Source organism: Pteropus medius, unplaced genomic scaffold (genome assembly GCF_902729225.1).
Source record: "Pteropus medius unplaced genomic scaffold, Ma_sr-lr_union100, whole genome shotgun sequence".
Taxonomy (NCBI): domain Eukaryota; kingdom Metazoa; phylum Chordata; class Mammalia; order Chiroptera; family Pteropodidae; genus Pteropus; species Pteropus medius.
Window position 1 is genome coordinate 2,184,119 of NW_024356248.1, and position 18,916 is coordinate 2,203,034.

The 18,916-nt window shown below is 43.6% G+C and overlaps 2 protein-coding genes and 1 pseudogene across 5 annotated transcripts; 1 reads left to right on the forward strand and 2 right to left on the reverse strand.

Annotated features, from left to right (window-relative positions):
• The first annotated feature begins 107 nt into the window (after nucleotides 1-107).
• On the forward strand, nucleotides 108-226 carry LOC120600923 (uncharacterized; annotated as a pseudogene).
• A 1,949-nt stretch (nucleotides 227-2,175) lies between these two features.
• TMEM216 (transmembrane protein 216) lies at nucleotides 2,176-6,812 on the reverse strand. Of its 2 annotated transcripts, none has more exons than XM_039860499.1 (5): nucleotides 6,733-6,806; nucleotides 6,070-6,171; nucleotides 5,431-5,523; nucleotides 3,662-3,863; nucleotides 2,176-3,372 (listed from the first exon to the last, which is right to left on the reverse strand). In XM_039860499.1, the coding sequence occupies exons 1-5, from the start codon at nucleotides 6,743-6,745 to the stop codon at nucleotides 3,357-3,359; spliced, it is 426 nt and encodes a 141-aa protein (XP_039716433.1). In that variant the 5' UTR covers nucleotides 6,746-6,806; the 3' UTR covers nucleotides 2,176-3,356. The 2 variants fall into 2 exon arrangements, with proteins under 2 accessions (XP_039716433.1, XP_039716435.1); XM_039860501.1 differs by having other exon boundaries at nucleotides 2,796-3,372; nucleotides 6,719-6,812.
• A 6,370-nt stretch (nucleotides 6,813-13,182) lies between these two features.
• On the reverse strand, nucleotides 13,183-18,885 carry TMEM138 (transmembrane protein 138). Of its 3 annotated transcripts, none has more exons than XM_039860496.1 (5): nucleotides 18,684-18,885; nucleotides 16,872-17,128; nucleotides 15,646-15,817; nucleotides 14,419-14,494; nucleotides 13,183-14,147 (listed from the first exon to the last, which is right to left on the reverse strand). In XM_039860496.1, the coding sequence occupies exons 2-5, from the start codon at nucleotides 16,997-16,999 to the stop codon at nucleotides 14,035-14,037; spliced, it is 489 nt and encodes a 162-aa protein (XP_039716430.1). In that variant the 5' UTR covers nucleotides 17,000-17,128; nucleotides 18,684-18,885; the 3' UTR covers nucleotides 13,183-14,034. The 3 variants fall into 3 exon arrangements, with proteins under 3 accessions (XP_039716430.1, XP_039716431.1, XP_039716432.1); XM_039860497.1 differs by having other exon boundaries at nucleotides 18,660-18,777; XM_039860498.1 differs by lacking the exon at nucleotides 18,684-18,885 and adding an exon at nucleotides 18,098-18,576.
• Nucleotides 18,886-18,916: the final 31 nt, after the last annotated feature.

The window sequence follows — 18,916 nt, forward strand, 5'->3', positions numbered from 1 at the left end:
AAACCTTTGGAAGTGCCCCTTGAAGTTTAGCTTTTTTCCTTAGCCAGCTAAACAGCCTGGTTAAAGAAAATTCTAAGTCATCTTTTACCCTTCAAAATTCTTAAGATTTCTATGGCCATGCCACCCTGAACAAGCCCAATCCCGTCTGATCTCGGAAGCTAAGCAGGGTTGGGCCTGGTTAGTACTTGGATGGGAGACCACCTAGGAAGACCAGGCGTAAAAAAAAAAAAAAAAAAGATTCTTAAGATTTATTCTCAATAAAATGTCCTACCTTGTATAGTTCAATGTCAGGAAGGGAAGAATCCTCTGCTAGGGGTTAGAACACATGATCGCTGGTGCCTCCTTCCACCTGCCAATCTAACCATGGACAAGCAATGGAACCTCAGTCTAATCTGTGAGATGAAAATGATAGCTGTTCTGCTTCCATGCAGGGATGTTTTAAGAACTAGAGATAATGTCTTTTGTAAACTGATCTACATATGAGCAAGTACAGATTAGAAGGCAGAAGGGATTCCAGAGAGCTGCTGGCTTTTTAAAAAACAGGTGAACAAAAGGAGAGTTACACGATAAAAAGATGAACCAGAGACCTGGTGATATATAATGTGTATTGGGACCAGTAAGGGCAAAATCTAAAACTTAGTAGAAGGGAAATTCCCTAGAGGTAGGTCTATGACAATGTGAACTTGAAGGAAAAAAATTGGGAGTCCTTGTCAGAATTTAGACCACTGTTGAAGTTCACAGCCACCTGCTTCTCCATTGTCTGCCATGCCTGCTAAAATTCCTGCTTCTGTGCTGCATCAATCTCTACGTAACGTAAAGTCTAGAAATCTTTTTATGTGCCAGATGACTTATGTAAATGAAAATGTGAGGGCTGCTAGTTTAGCTTTCATTTCATCTAGGAGTTACCATGGTGGTATAGAAGGGGACTGACCTTTGGGACAACTCCAGGTTCAAGTCCTAACTCTTACTATTTAAGTTGAATGCCTTTGGACACGTGTGATAAACATGGGTCAGTTTCCTTTTGCCTCAGGATTGTGTACACTAAATGTACTCTGCCAGGCACTGGATGAACATTAGTCTACAAGTTGCTGCCATGGTACACCCAAATCTGTGTGTCTTAAGTGCTTCTGGAATGGGGCCAGACTGCAGCCGCTGGAGATGGCCATGCAGTCACTTGACAGTTCCAGCCATGAGTTTGAATATGAGAGCAGGCCTTTTCTAGCTCATGTGACCAGAGTCTGCTCCTTTGCTCAGTCCTCTCCACTGTGCCAGAATGGTGGTGCTTGCAGGTCTGCACAGGCTATAAAGTGGTTTCCCATGGCATGCAGTGAGTACAGCCCCTGACCATGTTAACCCAGAAAGCCTAACTGTGATTCTTGCCCTGCCTCAGTTTCTGTTGTATGATGTTCTACTCTGGTGTGACTAACTGCATCCACACAGGTGGCTCCAACAAGCATCAGGATGAATGAACATTTCTGGAGCCACCCAAGGGAAACTGCACTAAGCTTCCAGATAACCATGAAGTAAATGAGGGACTTTTTCTAATCACAGCTCCCTTTTCAACCATTCATTCTCATCCTCAAGTGGTACCTGTGAAGAATGAAATTTACTAATCCAGACTGAGATTCATAAACAGAGTTTCTAGTTCCAACTGTTAGTGACCAGTTATATGACACTTGGTTATGTTACTTCCCCATCTTTAAGATTGCAAAGTGGAAGATTAGATTAAGTTGGTCTCTAAGGTCCCTTTGAATGAGCTACCTCTACACTTCCAACTGACCCTTCCATTCACTTATGTGTGCTGCTGGGAGGGTGACCTTCACCACTGAACCTCTAAATGAAATGGCCATGGACAATGGGTTCCTCTCCAGTTTAATGCCAGTGATTTCTTCAAGGCAGGGCTAGAGAAAGCAGTACGAGAAGCGAGAGAAAATCGGGGTATTAGTGGGGTTTGTGATTTAAGTATCAGGAACATTCTTATGGATTTTTAAATATTGTTCCATGGTTCATTAGGCCTGTCTACCACGGTTTTTGGATAGAACTCTGAAGGCAGGAGGCAAGGACACAGAAGGAATAGAAAACAAGAAAAAGCATCCGTGCACTAAACAATGGAGCCCTTCACAGGATGAGAATGAGCCTGATCACAGAAAATAATCAGAGTTTAAAAACAAAATGGAATGCTTAAAGGCCAATTACTTTTTACTTTGAGTAAGTACAGATATTCTAGAATTCATCTGACAGAAGGGCCATATAACTCAAGGTTTCCTAAAGTAAATTCTGTCATGGCTCCTGGTGGCTTCTTGGGGGAAAAAAAAGCCACAACCAAGCAAGATGAGAAAGTTTTAAAGATGGTTACTTGGAGAAGGGGATGATATACTCATCTAGGGCAACATTTCTCCAGCTTAAAAAAATAGTTGTTAACTTGAAATATTAAGTGACCAACATATATTGGTAAGTTGAGAATATGCTTCTTCCAATTACACCTCACCCTGGAAAGGAGCTGACAATCGTCTGTAAGAGGAATGAGAGACAAGATGCTGGCTTTGGGGCAGAGGTGAAGAATACAAGCAGTCTTGCAGGATGACAGACCTGAAGAAGACATAGAAGCTGGCGGCGCCTTTAAGAATTAATTCAGGCTGGAACTGGGGGAAGAAAATCAGTGGGACACCTTCATCATAGTCTTTGTATCCATCCTGGGTCACTAAGCACAGCCTGAGAACAAACCTGGGATAGTCTCTACCCTCTCTCGGAGTGGATGAATTTCTAGGGACAGGTGCCATAAGGAAAAGGCTGCACAACGGAAAATATGTATTTATTATAAAATGTTTGCTTCATGATGAAAGTAGAAAAATAACACTATGAGCTACTAAAAAAGTTCTGGAGCTCAGTCTGAAGAATGGGATAAGAGGCTTTTGCGTTACTTGGAGCACACCAACCTGAGGCTTTCTGTCCTCATGCGTGACAGGTATGGCACAGCACGTATAAGGAGTACGTGTGACTCAGGTCCTGCTGGAAGCCCAAGGAGCCTACATTGTCCACATAAGACGCTCTGGCCACGATGATCAAAGAGGAGAACTTGAGGTCAGCAGGAAACTGGTTCTGAGAAGGGCCAGGAGGCGGACAGCCTTGTCGCCCCCCCATGCTGGACTGCAGAAGATTCTCTTAGGCTGACGGTCCTGTTTAGAAGACGGTGCCCATGGCCTTATGCTCAGTTTATTGCCCAAATGTCTATGCTGAGGAAAAGCTGCAACTTTTCCCAGGACAACTTGACCCACCATTTCTCACTGGTGTTGCTAAAGTACCAGAAGCATGTGTGATCTCAACCCATGAGGGCTGCTGGCTGAAATTTTTGTATTTCAAATCCTGTCCATACTGATGGCAGAAAGAAAGAAAGAAAAATGTTAAAAGACCAGTGAAAAAGAGCAGCTGGCCTGAACTGTTCTATATTCCAAGCCTCCTGGCCCCAAAGAACAAGGAGAATATCTTCCCTAACTGGGTGGTAACTGTCTACCCGGAATGGGAAAGGCAGTCCCACAGACACCCCTTTCCCACTTAAAAGTCCTCTAGACCCTTCAGGTTGCAGAAGAACAATGACTCCCTCCCTGGATGGGATGGGAACCCAACCCTCAGGTAACAGGAAGTGGTCCCTCAGCAGCGGTACCTGGAGAAAGTGGCCAAGGCAAGCACTTCAAGCAGCAGCTCTAAGCCACAGAAGAAGAGCAAGATGCCGTTCATGATGGCTTCCAGGCGGAGCACGTAGGTCTGCAGCAGCAGGTAATAGGAGGCCATCATGGCAGATGGGAAGGTCAAGGCCACACTAATAGCAAGTGGCATCTTTCGCTGGCAGAGGTTTCCCTTTGTACCTGTCAGACACAGCCCATGGAGTCACCTCCAAGTGGCCTGCTTTCCCTGGCCTCAGAGAAAAGGTGAGTGGGATGTGATGGACTGGCAAGGCAGAGAAAATGATCCTGAATGAGGACATGCAGATTTATAAATGGGGTCCCACTGTACTAAAAATTAGAGGCTTTGGAGTTTAGAATTGGAGTCAAAAATCCTGCTTCCAGTCTGGCTCTCACTCAAGGGACAATGGACTCTTTATTGGGGCGAATTTTTTTTCAATTATAAAAATAATAATCATTCAAAACTTCACAACCAATATACAGAAAATAATTTTAGAAAATATAGAAACTGAAAGAGCCACCCATGCTCATGCCCTGGAGATAATTATTATTAGATGTATATTGTTTCAGATTTTTTTTATGTGTGTATACTCACATAGTACTATTAATTATTATTTAAAAAAATCATACTAATACTGTTTTGCAACTTTTTCCCATTTAACATAAGTCAGACATCTTTCCACATATAACTACCTTATTCTTTTTTAATGGCTGTGAACAATTTCATTAAACTAATACTGTCATTTAATTGATCCTGTCTTGATAGATGTTTAGGTTGTCTCTAATGTTCTAATGTTACAAAATATGTGGCAATAAATATTCTCACACTGATACCTTTGCGTCTATCTGGAAATATTTGTTTTTTTTCAGCTAGTTTTAGAAGTGAAATTGTTAGGTCTAAGAATATAAATTTTACATGGTGAAACTATCAGCAAAAAGGATGCACTAACTTAAATTCCCAAATAGTCTGGGAATGTAAATATTAACCACAAGAGTGTGGGACTACAGAGACCTGTTCCTCAGACCTATTCTCATACTATTGGAAATAGTATTGGAAATATTTTCAATCTGATGAGTGAAAATGTTCCCTTGTTGTTTCAGCTCACTTTTTATTAGTGAGTTTGGGCATTCTGTCAGGTTTATTGGTCCTCTGTAATTACTCTTATGTGAATTGCCTATTAGTGTCCTCTGTCAATTTTTAAACTTAGGGGTCTTTTCCTTAGTGATTTATGTGAGCCTGCTTTGTCCTTTGTTGTATGTATTGCAAGCATTTTTCCTCCCAATGTGTTTTAACATTGTTTTCAGTGATGAGATATTCTAACTCATAGGAGATTTGCTCTGTATTTCTGGGGATATAAAATTTATCCTAAAGAAATCCTTGTTCAGAGAAGTGGAGCGGACTGTAGTGCTACTCTGTGCAGGCGTGCACTGCCCTGGACATGGAGTTACAACTGAATCTATTCACCCAAGCAAACCAGTGAAAGGAACCAGGCATTCCTGTAGTAGTTAGGCAACTGGGAAGGAATTATCTAATATCTCACGCTACTGCCTACCATTAGCACTTCAGAGCAACAGACAGGTAAATCTTGATGCAAACTATAAAGCAGTTTGAAACTTCAGAAAGAGTAATGGGATATGTCACCAGATCCAATCTCTTATTGTGAGCCTAGGTCATGTACTTCTTGTTAATCAAGTTACAGTTACCAGCTTGTCTCATAAGGAATGGAAATATTTTCTGGACAACACTCACCAAAAAAGAGTCGAATTACTTCAATTCCAAGATAAAGGAGGAGCATCACCACATCCAGTACAAGATTAGCTGTTGGATACGGTAGCAAGAGACCTGCCGATACAAAAGCCAGAGTTTGCAAACAACACATAACAGCACCCACAAGAACTCCCACACACTGGGGAATAAAGAGGACAAGAGTCTTATCAGCTTTCCATGAGCTGGTGAGTAGGATGCAAGTAGGATCAGTTAACCAGCTGCGGGATATGTTAACTCACAGTGCCACTATGTCTGTTAGAGGCGGGCTCATTATTATGGGGTTTTACTAACTCCAAACGTCTTGGAGATTCCACCCTCCAAAATGATCAGATGTACGTGGGTACACAGGCTGCTGAACAGTTCTGAGGGTCACCAATGGGCTTAGAATTCACAAAAAGAGGTGACAGGGGAGAGTCAGAATAGAGAAGCCCACATTTCCCAAACTCAAGAAATTCTTGCTGAATCATTCTCAAAGAAGCCATCCAATGAAGAGACAGCTACCTTGCAGTGAAGAGGGGCACAGAAAAGAATGAAAAATAAGAAAGTTTTCAGTGGGAGCTGCCTCTGGGCTGAAGTTGGGAAGGGATTTGGGGCCAAGGGTAGTCAAGGCCCAGGCCTTACCTTTATATAGAAATATGAAGAGTTCCAGCAGGAAATAGGTAGCATAATACCACCCGTTCAGAAAGAACAGGATTTCTAGGGGGGTGGAGGACAACCGTTTACCTGAAAAGATGAGCACAGAGAACAAGGATGGGTCGGAGGGCAGCTCAATCTGTTGAGTAGTCGTGTCTAACTTGGAGAAAACGAGAGGTCACAGCCAATGGCAAGGGCCACTTGGTTGCTGATAATGAGGGGTGTGTGAGAGTATAGGATGTGGAGAGAGCTTCCTTCAATCTCTTTGTTCCCCTGGAATCACTGTCAAACTCGATTCTTTTGGCTTCGGAGGTGAAAGTCAAGGCTCCTCTATGATCTAACCCCATAATTACATGGGAGGGAAAATTGGGGCGCAGAGATCAGCAATGGCTTCTTCGAGGTCACACAGCAAATTGGTCTTTGAGCCGGCCTAGAATAGACCGAGCCAAGGATCTGGGGGTATTTGAGATCCTCACCTCGAGACAGTAAGGCGCTCGGGGTGAGTGGGGCTACGAAACCCTGCTTTGGATAAGTGAGGAGCGCTGTCCCTAACACCCGAAAATGGAGGGTTTAGGTTGAGCCGCCGGGTAGAAGGGAGAAAGGGGACTGAAGGGATCAGGACCAGCGACTCACACACCTCCAGAACCTCACCTCGCGGCGCCATCTTCAGTCCCCATGGAAACTGCGTACGCGGCTGCAGCCGCTCCCCGAGCAGCGAGGCGCTGCCGGAAGCGGGGGACGGAGTGGCCCCGGCTTCCGGCCGCTCAGCCCGCCCGCGGCACTCTATGGTTAGTGGGCCGGAGCCGCCTCGGTGCGGTCCACGCGTGCGCAAGAAGGGCCGCGGGCGGCAAAAGGCCTTCTCTGCGACTTTGGTTTTCTGAGGCTCCGCCGCCCACGCAGCCGTCGCCCGCGGGACCCCGAGGCAGTGGAGTTTCTCGTGGTCTCCCCCCCGCCCCCAGGTTACAGTGCGTCGGCTGAAGTGGCCAGTTGTGGCAGTGTGACCACAGGATTGGCAAATAGGCCCTAGCCCCACGATTTCTTTTCAGACAACGGTCTGAAAATGGGAAACGGTGTGCGCGACGGAGCTCTGCAAATGCGGGGTGAGGTTTAGGGGTCATATGTCTACCAGGCAGCCTTTTAGAGGGGTTAGGGGGTTTTGTGCGTCCGATTTATTAGGTATTTAGAAGGCCCCAAATCAGAAAACGTGAAGATGAAACGTGATCAACGTGTGACCCACAGCATGCTGGAGGAGTTGAGAGGACAAAGTACTCCCGGCGGGAATTGAGGGACGTTTCCAAGAGATGGTCTGTAAACTGGGTTTTGAAGCCTAAATACGATTTGGAGCAGTAAACGTGTGTGACTGCCTGCAGCAGAGTAGGAAAAAAGGGTTTTGCGTGGAATCGGGCCGTCTTGGCTGTTAGCCCATTGTTAGAGTAGGACAGGAACGGACGGCACGCTCAAACCAGGTAATTTGAGTAGCGACTAACTTTTAAGGACAGCGCTAGTTGGGTTGGAGGTGGGGCGGTAATTGTATTTCTAGGCATCAAAGAGCGGAAGCAATTCCCTGAGTAATTTATGTGTCTCTCATTTTGGAGAAGGGCGAAAACGTCACTTTTAGAAGTATAGATATATCTTGTTAGTAGGAATATAACTACTAGGGAAGATCAAGTATGTGTGGAACGGTGCATATGGAAGCTGAGTAGCCAAAAAGATAGACTCTGTTATCTATTTTTTGCCTCTCTGCTCCACATTCACCCTTCAGTACCGGTTCAGCGATAATGGACTGGACTCTGCAATTTCTTCAACCTTACAGTGAGCACAATGGCAAGCTTTGTCAGTAGAGGGCGCTGGAGGGACATTGAAGGAAAGGATTCGTCTTCCCCGCCCCAGTGAGCTCTGGTTTGCTTTTCCTTGTTCCTGCACCATGATGTCTCAGCAGTGCAAATGCTTGGGGACATCGAGGAAATCAGGCGTGCTCTACTCCAGCCACACGCCAAGAGCCAGCACTTCCCTAGCAACCTCGCAGAACTGGTCCAGGCCCGGTGACCACTTAGCTGTGGCCCTCCTGTCAAGGATACTGCATACTCCAGCCCTTGCACCATTGACAACTCCCTCCCTCTGTGCACCTGCCCCCTCAGCCTTGTTCACCTATGCCCTGGACAGTATTTGCCAAAGCTCTCCAGGCATGGACACCACGTACCCACCACAGCAGTGCCCCAGCTCCCTCCATGCATCTGCTCATCAACATTGGCTCTTCTTCCCAGAAGCTTGGTTCCTGTGGCCTTCAGGCCGTGTGTGGACATCATGTATTCCAGGCCTTGTGCACGCAGAGCACTCCAACAAGTCTTGGCTCACCTGTGCCCTGCTGGGTGGTTTACTGGGATCTTCTCAATGTGGACAGTGTGCGCTCTGGGCCCAGTGCCTGCAGGTAGTGTCTGTACGCTCCCAGTGTACCTGCCCACCAGCCATAGTTTGCTTGCATCCTGGAGGGCTGTTCCTTGTCTGGCACCTCTCTGGCCTGGGTAAACCAGTGAACTTGGGGGACCCTGTCAGGTTTGCCTTCCTCAGATACTCTCCTTCAGCACCCTTTTAGAGTTCTCTTCAATATTTTGTACTTCCTCTCACATAATAATTTAATGACTCTTTATATTAAGCTTGCCATGTTTAAATTACTGTATGGTTTCTGTCTCCTGGTTGAGACCTAGACTGAAACATCTAGCTATCTTATTGTTAGTTTCTCAATTCCATAGTCAAAGAGCATACTCTATCCTTTTACATTGATTTAAATTTATTATTAAATTTATTGAGAATTGTTTTATGACTCAGCATATGGTATATATTGGTCAATATTCTGTGTATTTGAAAAAATGCATTCCACATTCATATGCATTATAAAGGAATAGAAAAAAAAGTATATTTACCTAGATACTATTTCTGATGTGCTCCGTTCCTTGCTGAGGATGTTTCCATCTGTTGTCATCTCCCTTCAAGCCAGAGAATTTTCTTTTTTTCTTCTTTTTTTTTTTTTTTTTAGAGAACTCCTTTAGCATCTTTTATAGTGCAAGACTCTTGGCAATGAATTCTCTTCTTTATTTTTTAAATGTCTGTTTCAACTATTCTTGAAGTATATTTTTGGTCAATATAGAATTGTGAGTTGACTTTTTTCTTTCAGCATTTTGGAAATGTGATTACACTCTCTTCTGGCCTCTGATTTCTAGTGAGAGGTCAGCTGTTAATTGTCCCTCTGTATGTGGTGGTGTTTTTCTCTTGCTGCTTTCAGGATTTGCTCTTCATCTTTAGCTTTCAGTAACTTGACTATGATGTGCTTAGGTGTGGCTTTTCTTTGTTTTTCAAGGCGGGTTTGTGGAGCATCTTAAATCTGTCAATTTCTATCTTTCATCAAATTTGGGAAATTTTTGGCTATTATTTCTTTAAATATTTTTTTCTGCTCTTTTCCTTCTCTTTGTCTTCTAGGACTCCAATTACATGTATGTTGGGCCGATATTTAACTAGTCATGAGACTTTTTAAAAATATTTTTTTCCCTCTGGTTTTCAGCTTAGGTAATTTCTGATGGTCTATCTTCTAGTTCATTGACTCATTCTGTTCTCCTTTGCTGTTAATCCGTCCATTTAAAATTTTTCAGATATTGTAATTTTTATTTCTGAGATTTCTGTTTTTCAAAAATCATGTTTCTATTTTGAGGTTGCCTATCTTTTTATTCACTGAGAACATATTTTTATTGCTGCTTTAATATCTTGCCTGTTAATTCCGATATCTGGATCATCTCAGTATTGGCGTCAGTTTTCAATGTTAAATTGTGAAGATTCTGGTTTCTACTGTCTCCAAAGACTGACGGTTCTTTTTATCAGGCGGTTAGCTTGGTTGGCTACACACCACAAACCACACTTACTGGGTGGCAGCTCCAGTCTGTTTAGATCTTGTCTTTAGTTCAGCTACCTTGAGTCTGAATTGCATGTGTAGTCAGAGCTTGGGCAGACACGTAGGCAGTCAGAATTTGGGGATTCCACTCTCTCTGGCTCTTTTTCTTCTGAGATTCCCATCTTTCTCTCCAGTGGCATGAGTTGTCCTGGCTCAGTATTCTGGTACTATGGTTTTCCCCCAGCATGTCCTACATACCATTTTGCCTGCTACCAAGTTTCGAGCTGCAAAAATAGGGAACTTTCTCTGCAGAATTCCCCTCTTGTGAGTGTGGACTTCCCATCAAAATTTTGCTTCCCTTCATTCTCCAGTTGTCGTCAAGTAGCTGTTTTTTGTATTATGTCCAGATTTTACAGTTGTTATTTGTGGAGGATCTTACTCAGCCATTATTAGAAATCCCTACGTTCATTTTAAATATTTTATCCAATTCCTGCATATTTTCCTCCATGTCTCGAGCATGTCAATCATAGTTTTAAACTTGTCTGTTTTCTTCAATATTTTGATCACTCGTTTCTATTTTCTACTTTTATTCTGGCTTTAAATAATATGGTCTTCTCTCTTGACTTGCTAGTGATTTTTATTAGATCCAGAAATTGTGTATAAAAAATTATAGTGTTTCTAGATGTTTTTCTTCCACTCCTTCCTCTGCCAGGCAGACAGAATGGGGACTGATCACTGACGGGGTTTGAGGCTGCACTGTGATTTTGATAAGCCTCAGTCAACCTGTTTCATCTTGTTCCTTATAAGGAGCCCTCCTGAGCTTTCAACTGAAGTCCTTTGTGATCACCGGTTCCCGCACCTGGCAGGTCCTGAATTCTAATCATCAGCACCCTAAGCCTGCCAATAGTTCCATTCTGCTTTCCACAGCTTTGAGAAAATGAGTGTGTTTAGGGCTCTTCTGGTTCTCAACTTTGTTCCTCCAGTGGAATGACACCCATGAGCTCAGCTGTTTTCTCTGTTCCTGGCCTGCAACTCTCTGGGCAATTCTTGGATTCTTAGCCTCTTGCTCAAGCCCATTCAGCAAATGCCTCCAGGGGAAAACTGCTACAAATTGTCAGTTCACTTTGCTAAGATTCTCCCTTCTTTAGAATTTTAGGCCCTCCAGTCTGCTTCACTTGAGCAATTCACTGAAGTAAAAAGGTGGTACTTAACATTTCATCTGGTTCTTCTAGTTCCTGACAGGAGCATTTGATCAGCCAGAAGCAACTCCATCCTACTAAAGATCTCTAAGCACTTTTAAAGTGTTTATTTCCTTCCTCTGAACTTTGGAAGCAGATGTCCCCAAGGAATCAATTTATATCATATCTTAAAAACATTCCTACTGCTAAGTGAAAAAAAAAAGCCAACTATTTTATGGCATAGTCCCTATAATCACAACTGTGTATTAAATATATATACATACAGTTGTCCCTAGGTATCTGCTGGGGATTATGTAAAATGGCATAATTCATGTAATTTATGCTCGTCTTCCCATACACTTTAAATCATCTCTAGATTATTTATAATACCTAATACAATGTAAATGTTATGTAAATAGTTGTTATACTGTATTGTTTAGGGAATAATGACAAAAGCCTGTACACCTTCGATACAGACAACCATTTTAGGCCTAACTACATAGTACATGTCAGTAACAATGTGACCTATATTTCCCCCCTCGCCCCCTAGTATTTTTGATCTTCAGTTGGTCGAATCTGTGGATATGGAACCTTACCTGACTATTCAAGGATTTGAAATAAATGAGTGGGGTAGGATTATAGCAATTTTTTTGGTAAAAATGTTTCTGAAGTATTACATTGTTACCTATAAGAACTATGTAAGTAAATGCAGACTGTTGAGGGGAGGGAGAAGGAACTCTGGCTGACGTACAACAGTGAGAGATTAACTGCATAAACTTTTTATAACTTGAATTTTGTACAACATGAATGTATTAACTATTAAGGAAAATAAACATATATACATACACATACACATCTCAAACTCACAGGGCTACAAAGTGCAATAAATATTGTGAGGAAAACAGGCATTTGGTTGTGCTCACTAGCTGCAAATACAGCAGAGAACATTGTAGCCCTGATTCACTGGGTTTCACAGAAAATCGCTCATCTTTCCGCGATTGTAATGAGCAAAGGGGATTATAATAACTCCTGTAAGAGCTTTTATGAAAAGATTCAAAATTGGGCCATTGCCATCTTTTTACAGATGAAGGCATAGTAGGTATAGATGATGGCTTTGATAGGACTTTTTAGATCACCTTTTCTAGTGATAGGGGCCTTCGACATTTTATTTGAACATTGTAACTTTTCTTTTTAAACGTCCGTTAAAATCTGACAGCACAGCTGATAGTCTCTTTCCCCGGAACTTTATTCTAGGCTTCTAAATGGTGGTGGTGGTGGGGGGTCAACATACCATGGCCTGGGGCAAATCTAGACTGTTTCTGTACCTTAACTGGAATTAGTTTAGCTTTGTATCGGTTACTAAGAATAAATTTCCATTTCTACATTGTTGAAAAAGATCAAAGGACAATTATTTTATGACATAAAAAATGAAATTTAAATGTGTCCTAAAATAGTTTTATCGGAACACGGCCATGTTCATTTGTTCACATATCACCTATGGCAGCTTTCACGCTATAATGTTGAGTTGAGTAGTTGCAACAGAAGCCATATGGCCCTCAAAATCTGAAATATTTACTATCTGGCCCTTCAGGGAAAAAGTTTGGCTAAAGTGTCTCTGAATAACAAGTTTCATAGAACAACTTTCTGGTGAGGTAGACTGACAATTAATAGCCCTCCCTGTATCCATGCCTTTTTCCAACTTTGTAGTGCTTTCTAACCTGACTCTGGGTACAGTCACGTGACCTGCTTCAACCAATGGCAGTCAAAGAGACAGGTAGAGGCTTGAAATGGGATGAAGCACTGGGGCTTGTTCTCTGGCTCCTTGGCCACTCATGTGAACAGATACAGGCTAGTTAGTCATGGATGGGTCATGTGAACCAGAGCTGAGCTGCCTAGTCATTCCAGCTGAAGTCAGCCTAGGTTAGGCAAGAACCAAGGATCCCAAGATCACAGCTGCCTGGCTGACCCACAGCTGACTATGGACACATGAGCAAGCCCAGCAGAAATCACCTGAACCCAGCCAGACCACCGGAACCCCAAGGCTTAAGAGTCATGTAACTGTTTATTGTTAAATGCTACTGAAGTCTGGCAAGTGTATTCTGGCAATAGAAAACTGATAATATGGGCACATGAATTTAAATTATTTCTTTTGCCAAAACGGGAGTTCAGGGCTCTGACAGGGGGATGGAGTCTGTATAAAGCACAGATGTCTGGAACTCCAGGGGTCAGGCAGGGGCGTCAGATTACATTTTGAATTTCTGCAAAAATATCTTGTACTCATAATGGGACCCAATAAATATCTGTATTTGCTCTGTGGCTCAATCTGCCTACTATGTCAAGGAGATGCTAAGGCTAGGCCTTGGCATGCCTCTTAACTATGAAGAGAGCTAGCTAGACAGATAGACTCCACCATTTATGGAAAAAGACTTCAATTTATTTCCTATTTCTAAAATGAAAAAAAGTGCTTCGAGTATAAAATCTAAATGTCCAAGGTGTGATCAGTCAAGAGTACAGAAATGTCCCTGTGTATCATTCAGTCACCTATCTGTGTTGCAAAGCAAGTGGGTGCTGGGAACATCTGTACAGGCTAAGTGTGAGCTCCCTAAGAATAAAGCCACAGAGCTCCTGGAAGGGAGATGGGACAGAAAGGAAAGGGGATAGAACCAAAGCAGGAGGCCAAGAAGGAATTATTTATGTCCTGGAGTCTGTACTGGGCAACACTTTAATTTGCAAGAGGGAACATCTTCCTTTTTGACTGCTGAATGAAACTGGCCTGAGCCTGTCCAAGGAAAGTCAAGTTGCTTCCTGTGCAGAGGGCCCATCACCCCCTCTGCAGAGCCGCAAATGTAGCTTTTATCAAGCAGGAAAGGCATCCATCAGTGTGACAAGAAGTGGTCACCTTCGGACTTGCATGAACTCCTTGCGCAGCCACAAAGAGTCCTGGTAGAAGCGAGGATCGCCCAGTCTCACAGCTGTCCGTTTGTAGAAGTAACAGTATAACACTGCCGCTGTAGATAACAAGCAGAAAAGAAGCCTCAGGGATGCTCCCTAGTATTCGGTTCAGGTAAGAACATACCCTAAGGAGGCGGAGGGACCCTGCCTCATGATTTCCCAGTGACTCCTGACAAGAGCAGAACACAGTAATCTCTCCTGTTCTTGGTGTGGCTATTCCGCTCATCCCGTGCCAGCTGTGATGGGCATGCAAGCCAGGATCAAGGCTCTCACTGCCAGAGCCATAGGAGGGACCAAAGTGAGACCTGATGTTGGTCTGGTCCTTACCTAGCCTCTGGAATACAAATAGTGTTTGAAGTCCATCTGTCCAAACAAAGCGGTTAGAGTCTTTCCAGCGTAAGTTCTGAAGGAGACATGAATAGATGGGAAAGGTTAATGGCCAGATAAGGCTCCGACATATCCAACTTGGTTAGCTGCATAGATGCCACTTGGTTCAAAATAGGCAAATCTCATCGTCTTTCTTTCCATAGCCTCAAGTTGTGTTTCTTAAAGGTGCCTCAAGATCACTTTTTTGCTGCAAAGGGAATATCCTTTTAACCTTGGGGGATGAAGTTTGAACTAAGCTATTTATTCCATTTCACTCCATAGCCTTGGCCAAGGAGAAATGATACACATAATCTCAGGAGTTCAGTGTGGTCACTGTCTTGCCTTGAAAATCTCAGGCTCAGCTCCTGACAGATAAAGGCTCAGGGTTTAATCAGATTAAGAGCTTTGTGGTAAAAAGCCAGGACCTATTTTGGCTCCGGAACCGGAGCGGAGACAATCCTCTTTAGGAAGCACCTACAGACTTCAGCACTGCTCTGCTGCTTTCCTGGGAGCTCTGCTTCTCTCTAGGGAATCGTAAGGGTAACCCAATAGAAGGTTCGGTTTGAAAAGGTGACTTTAGTACAGAAATGACTAAAGAACCGAGGTGTCAACGTGTTGTATCAAAACGAGTACTTGAGAAACACATGAGATGCCCAGAGATGAAAGAATTTGTGAAGCAAAAGGAATCTGGAACCATGAAAACTGGATCTGCTCTGAGGCTTACCTCAGAACCAAACGGAGGCATCTTGAACTTGCTTCTCCTAGTGTACGTGATGGGTCGTAGCAAAGGGCATGAAGCACTAAAGGGCAAGCAGCACTTGTGCTTGGTTATTTCCCATGGGACACTGATGCCTAAGAATACCCCGTATCAACACCCACCTTCCCAAACAGCTAATGATGAAACCGATTCAACTTCCTGTTTTAGCCCTGGCAGGCCTGTTTGTGGCAGAGGTGAACTGAATGTCCAGAAATGTCCCTCGACTCTTGGATAAGGCTGTTCTTCAACACATAAGGTTGGGCAAAGCACCTCGTGAACCCCTCTTGTACCTAGCTTCAGGGCAGACGACATCCATTTCACCTTTTTTTTCTTCTCAAGGATTCCATGAAATGTAAAAGAATGATGCTGGATTCCCAGAGAAGATATTCCTTACCCTTTAAGGATTCAGAAATTCAGAGCTCCGCTCTTACCATGACCCAGACATGAAGGGAGATGCTGAGGGCGAAGTACATAGCTGTCAGGATGATGGTCCCTTTGAACTTGTGGAATAGGAGGTTGACCAGACCAGCCTGGAAGACGAAGGTGTTGAAGAACATGAGGAAAATGATGATGATGTTGAAGAGGACAGCAATATCCTGGATGCTGCAGACACAGAAAACACAGTAGAGCCAAATGGAGGCCTGTGTTAGAACCCAAGAGCTGGCCTCAAGTCCTAAGGGACACTATGAGGTCTGTCCTTCCCTGTGATTTAGCCCTCTGAAACCCCCACAGAGGTAGCATGGGCTTTGGGGCCCCAAATGACATGAAGTGAAAACTATACACTGGCCCCATCAGTTGAGTTGCAGTCCACAGACAACAAACCTCCTAGACACTTGTGAAGAGAAGCTAATTTCCTCCTTATGTCCAGAAAATTCCAGCCCTGTCTGCAGCATAACCTGGTCCTATCGGACATTTTCATCTAGCAAGACAGCAATGCACTTTCCCTCATCTTTGCATGGCTGGTACTTTAGTGCCATCCAAGTCTCAGTTCAACTGTCCCCTTTTCAGAAAGACTTTTCTTTAGCCCTACTACCTAAAGTAGCTCTCCCCTCCCCACCCCAGCTACTTTATATCCATTTTATGACATTTTACTATTTGAAATTATTATTATTATTTTTTTAAATGTGCTCATTATCCCTCCACTAGGATGGAAACCTCATGAGAACAAGAACTCTCCAGATTCACCACTGCAGCCGGAACTGTCTGGCAGGCCAATGAATACTTGTTAAAGGAAAACCATGTCTAAGGCTGTGGCTTTCTGTTTGGAATGTGCCTCACGAAGTCTATACATCATTATGAAGGAAAAATGCCAACAGCTTTCATCTTATGGGATTCGTATATATGATTAATGTGATTATCCTTTTAACCTGTCACTTTGTAATCCTCTTTCATGGCAATGTAAGACAATATTTCTAAAATGATTGGGTCAGGAGTCTGACCCTCATCTTCTATGTGAACTGCTCCCTGTATCCCAAACTCTTGTCTGAAGTATGCAAAAATAGGACCTGGGTCATGACTATGTACCAGCGAGTACCCAGGACAACATGAAATTTTTTCTCCCTGATAATTCTATTAATAACTTTAAAATGCTAAATCACAATTGTCAGGGCCTTCGAACTGCTTGGTTTAGCTGTCCAGTCCCACCCACTGAACTCACATGAAGAGCACCAGCTGAATGACAGGAGCCATTCGGAGTAGCTCCGAAAAGGAATTGACAAAGAGGTCATAGGACAGCAGCAGGAACTGCAGGGAGAGCACCAGGCTATAGTTACTGGTCTGAAGCATCTTCCTTCTGCTCTCTGGGGAGCCCAAGGGCACATTCCACAGTTCCCCAGAAAACAGCTCCCCAGCACTGAGGGAGAAGTGTCTAGTCTCGCAGAATCAGAGCTGTTTCCCTTCCTCTAAGACCAGGGTCTGTTGAGGAAAAAAAAAAAAGAAAAGTGGTTAGAAATTCATTAATATAATAAATATTTACTGAGGACCTATTATGTGCCAGGCACTGTTCTAGGTGCTTGGGATATATCAGTGAACTACATAAACAACAAAAAACCCCAACTAGTCACTCCTAGGGACACTTACCCTCAAACCTTTCTCCACACCTAAATTTTCTAAACACAGAACTCTACTTTTGAGTCTAAAGGAATCTGAGAGTACTATAAAGAATGACCATCTGGTCATATAATAATTCTAACACTAATCGCAGTTATAGTGATCACTTACCATGAGCCAGGGACTATTCTAAGCACTAACATTATTTAAATCTCACAATAACCCCATGAGGTAGAAGATACACTATTACTTTCCCCACTTTACAGATGGGACAATTGGAAATCCAGAGAAGTGAAATAATTTGTCCAAGGTCACATCGCTAGTAAGTGGCAGAACTGGGATTCAGATCCAGGCATTCTGGGTCCAGAGTCTGTGCTCTTAACTACTGCGCAAAGCTGCCTCTTACATAACTGACAGGCTGATATGTAACACAAAAATGTTGGCACAGGAGAAGTGGGAAGTGGTACAGGCAGGGAAAGCTGAGAGGAAATTGTGCTCTCTTGCAAAACTCTATGTTTAAGATTACAGTAGCAATACAGTGGCTCCAGGTAAGAGAAGCTGGGCCCTAATTTTCATATATTATAAGACTCTGAAGTTACTCTGGGGGCGTCCTGTGACCCCTCCCAGCTGGATTAAATTTATAAACAAATTTCGAAATGCTTCGAAGTATTAGAGATTGAGATTAAATTAACGTCTGTAAAATGTTTTACAATTTACAAACTCTATATTTATTACTTCTTTTTATCTGTACACCCATCTTGATTAGCAGCTGTCATTATGCATATAATCCCCATTTTACACAGAGGCTCTGAGAGGTTAATAAACCTTGCCCACCTCATCTGGTGTCAAAGTCCCACCTTGGTGGATGTGTGAACGTGGTTTCTCAGCCCTTTCTTCATTCAACAATATTGATAGCACCTACGTACCAGGATCATGATAAACTTGTCAACCTAGATAATTTCCTCTAATCCTCGCCAACTATTCTGCAAGGTGGGAAAGAATGATCCCTATTCTACAGGGAAGGGCACAGGGTCAGAGTTCAAGTCATTCTTCCAGGTCGCAGTTGAGAAGAGCCAGGATTCACAACTAGGTGACATCCAAGCTCGAACTCCTAACCACTACCTCAGCCACCAGAGGGCTGTTGTGAGGATCCGTTATATAGAACTGCCCACAGCCACCTCTATGGGAAGAACGAGCATCTTCCTCGAGTTTAGGGCAGCAGTGATTCGCAAGGCAAAGAAAGTCTTCAGTTTGTCCACCGCTACCTGCCGCATTCCCTTTGTCCCCAGGGCAGTTTTCCTCGACCCTTCCCAATCCACTTTAAAATGGAGCTGCCTTGGCAGGAAACCGAAACCAAAACAATAACAACAAAAATTCCGACTTCTAGACACATTACCTACTCCTCATCAAGCACTCTCACCTCAAAGCCCCATAGTCGGTTGTCATGGGGACATCATCTGGTTTCCGGAAACCAGTTTTAAATTCCGGAAGTAGACGACGGAGGCGGGCTCCGTCTGCGCCGCGTTACCAGCCTGTCATCGGCTTTTTCTCCCGGCTCTACGGCCAGTCCAGCTGCCACGTTTGGGTCTCGCTTTCTTGGGCTCGCTCCTCCCCGGGCCCTCCCAGCCGCTGACCAAGGCCAGCCCCTGGTGA

Excerpts from the sequence above, each read along its gene's own strand:
- TMEM216 (XM_039860499.1), bottom strand. Across the intron at positions 5,524-6,069 it reads CTTCATATTTCTATATAAAG|GTCTCTTGCTACCGTATCCA; the intron begins GTAAGGCCTGGG and ends TTGTATCGGCAG. Across the intron at positions 3,864-5,430 it reads AGTAATTCGACTCTTTTTTG|GTACAAAGGGAAACCTCTGC; the intron begins GTGAGTGTTGTC and ends TGTGTCTGACAG.
- TMEM138 (XM_039860496.1), bottom strand. The coding sequence starts at position 16,999 with ATGCTTCAGACCAGTAACTATAGCCTGGTGCTCTCCCTGCAGTTCCTG. Across the intron at positions 15,818-16,871 it reads ATTCAGCTGGTGCTCTTCAT|CATCCAGGATATTGCTGTCC; the intron begins GTGAGTTCAGTG and ends CTGTGTCTGCAG. Across the intron at positions 14,148-14,418 it reads ATTTGTATTCCAGAGGCTAG|CGGCAGTGTTATACTGTTAC; the intron begins GTAAGGACCAGA and ends TGTTATCTACAG.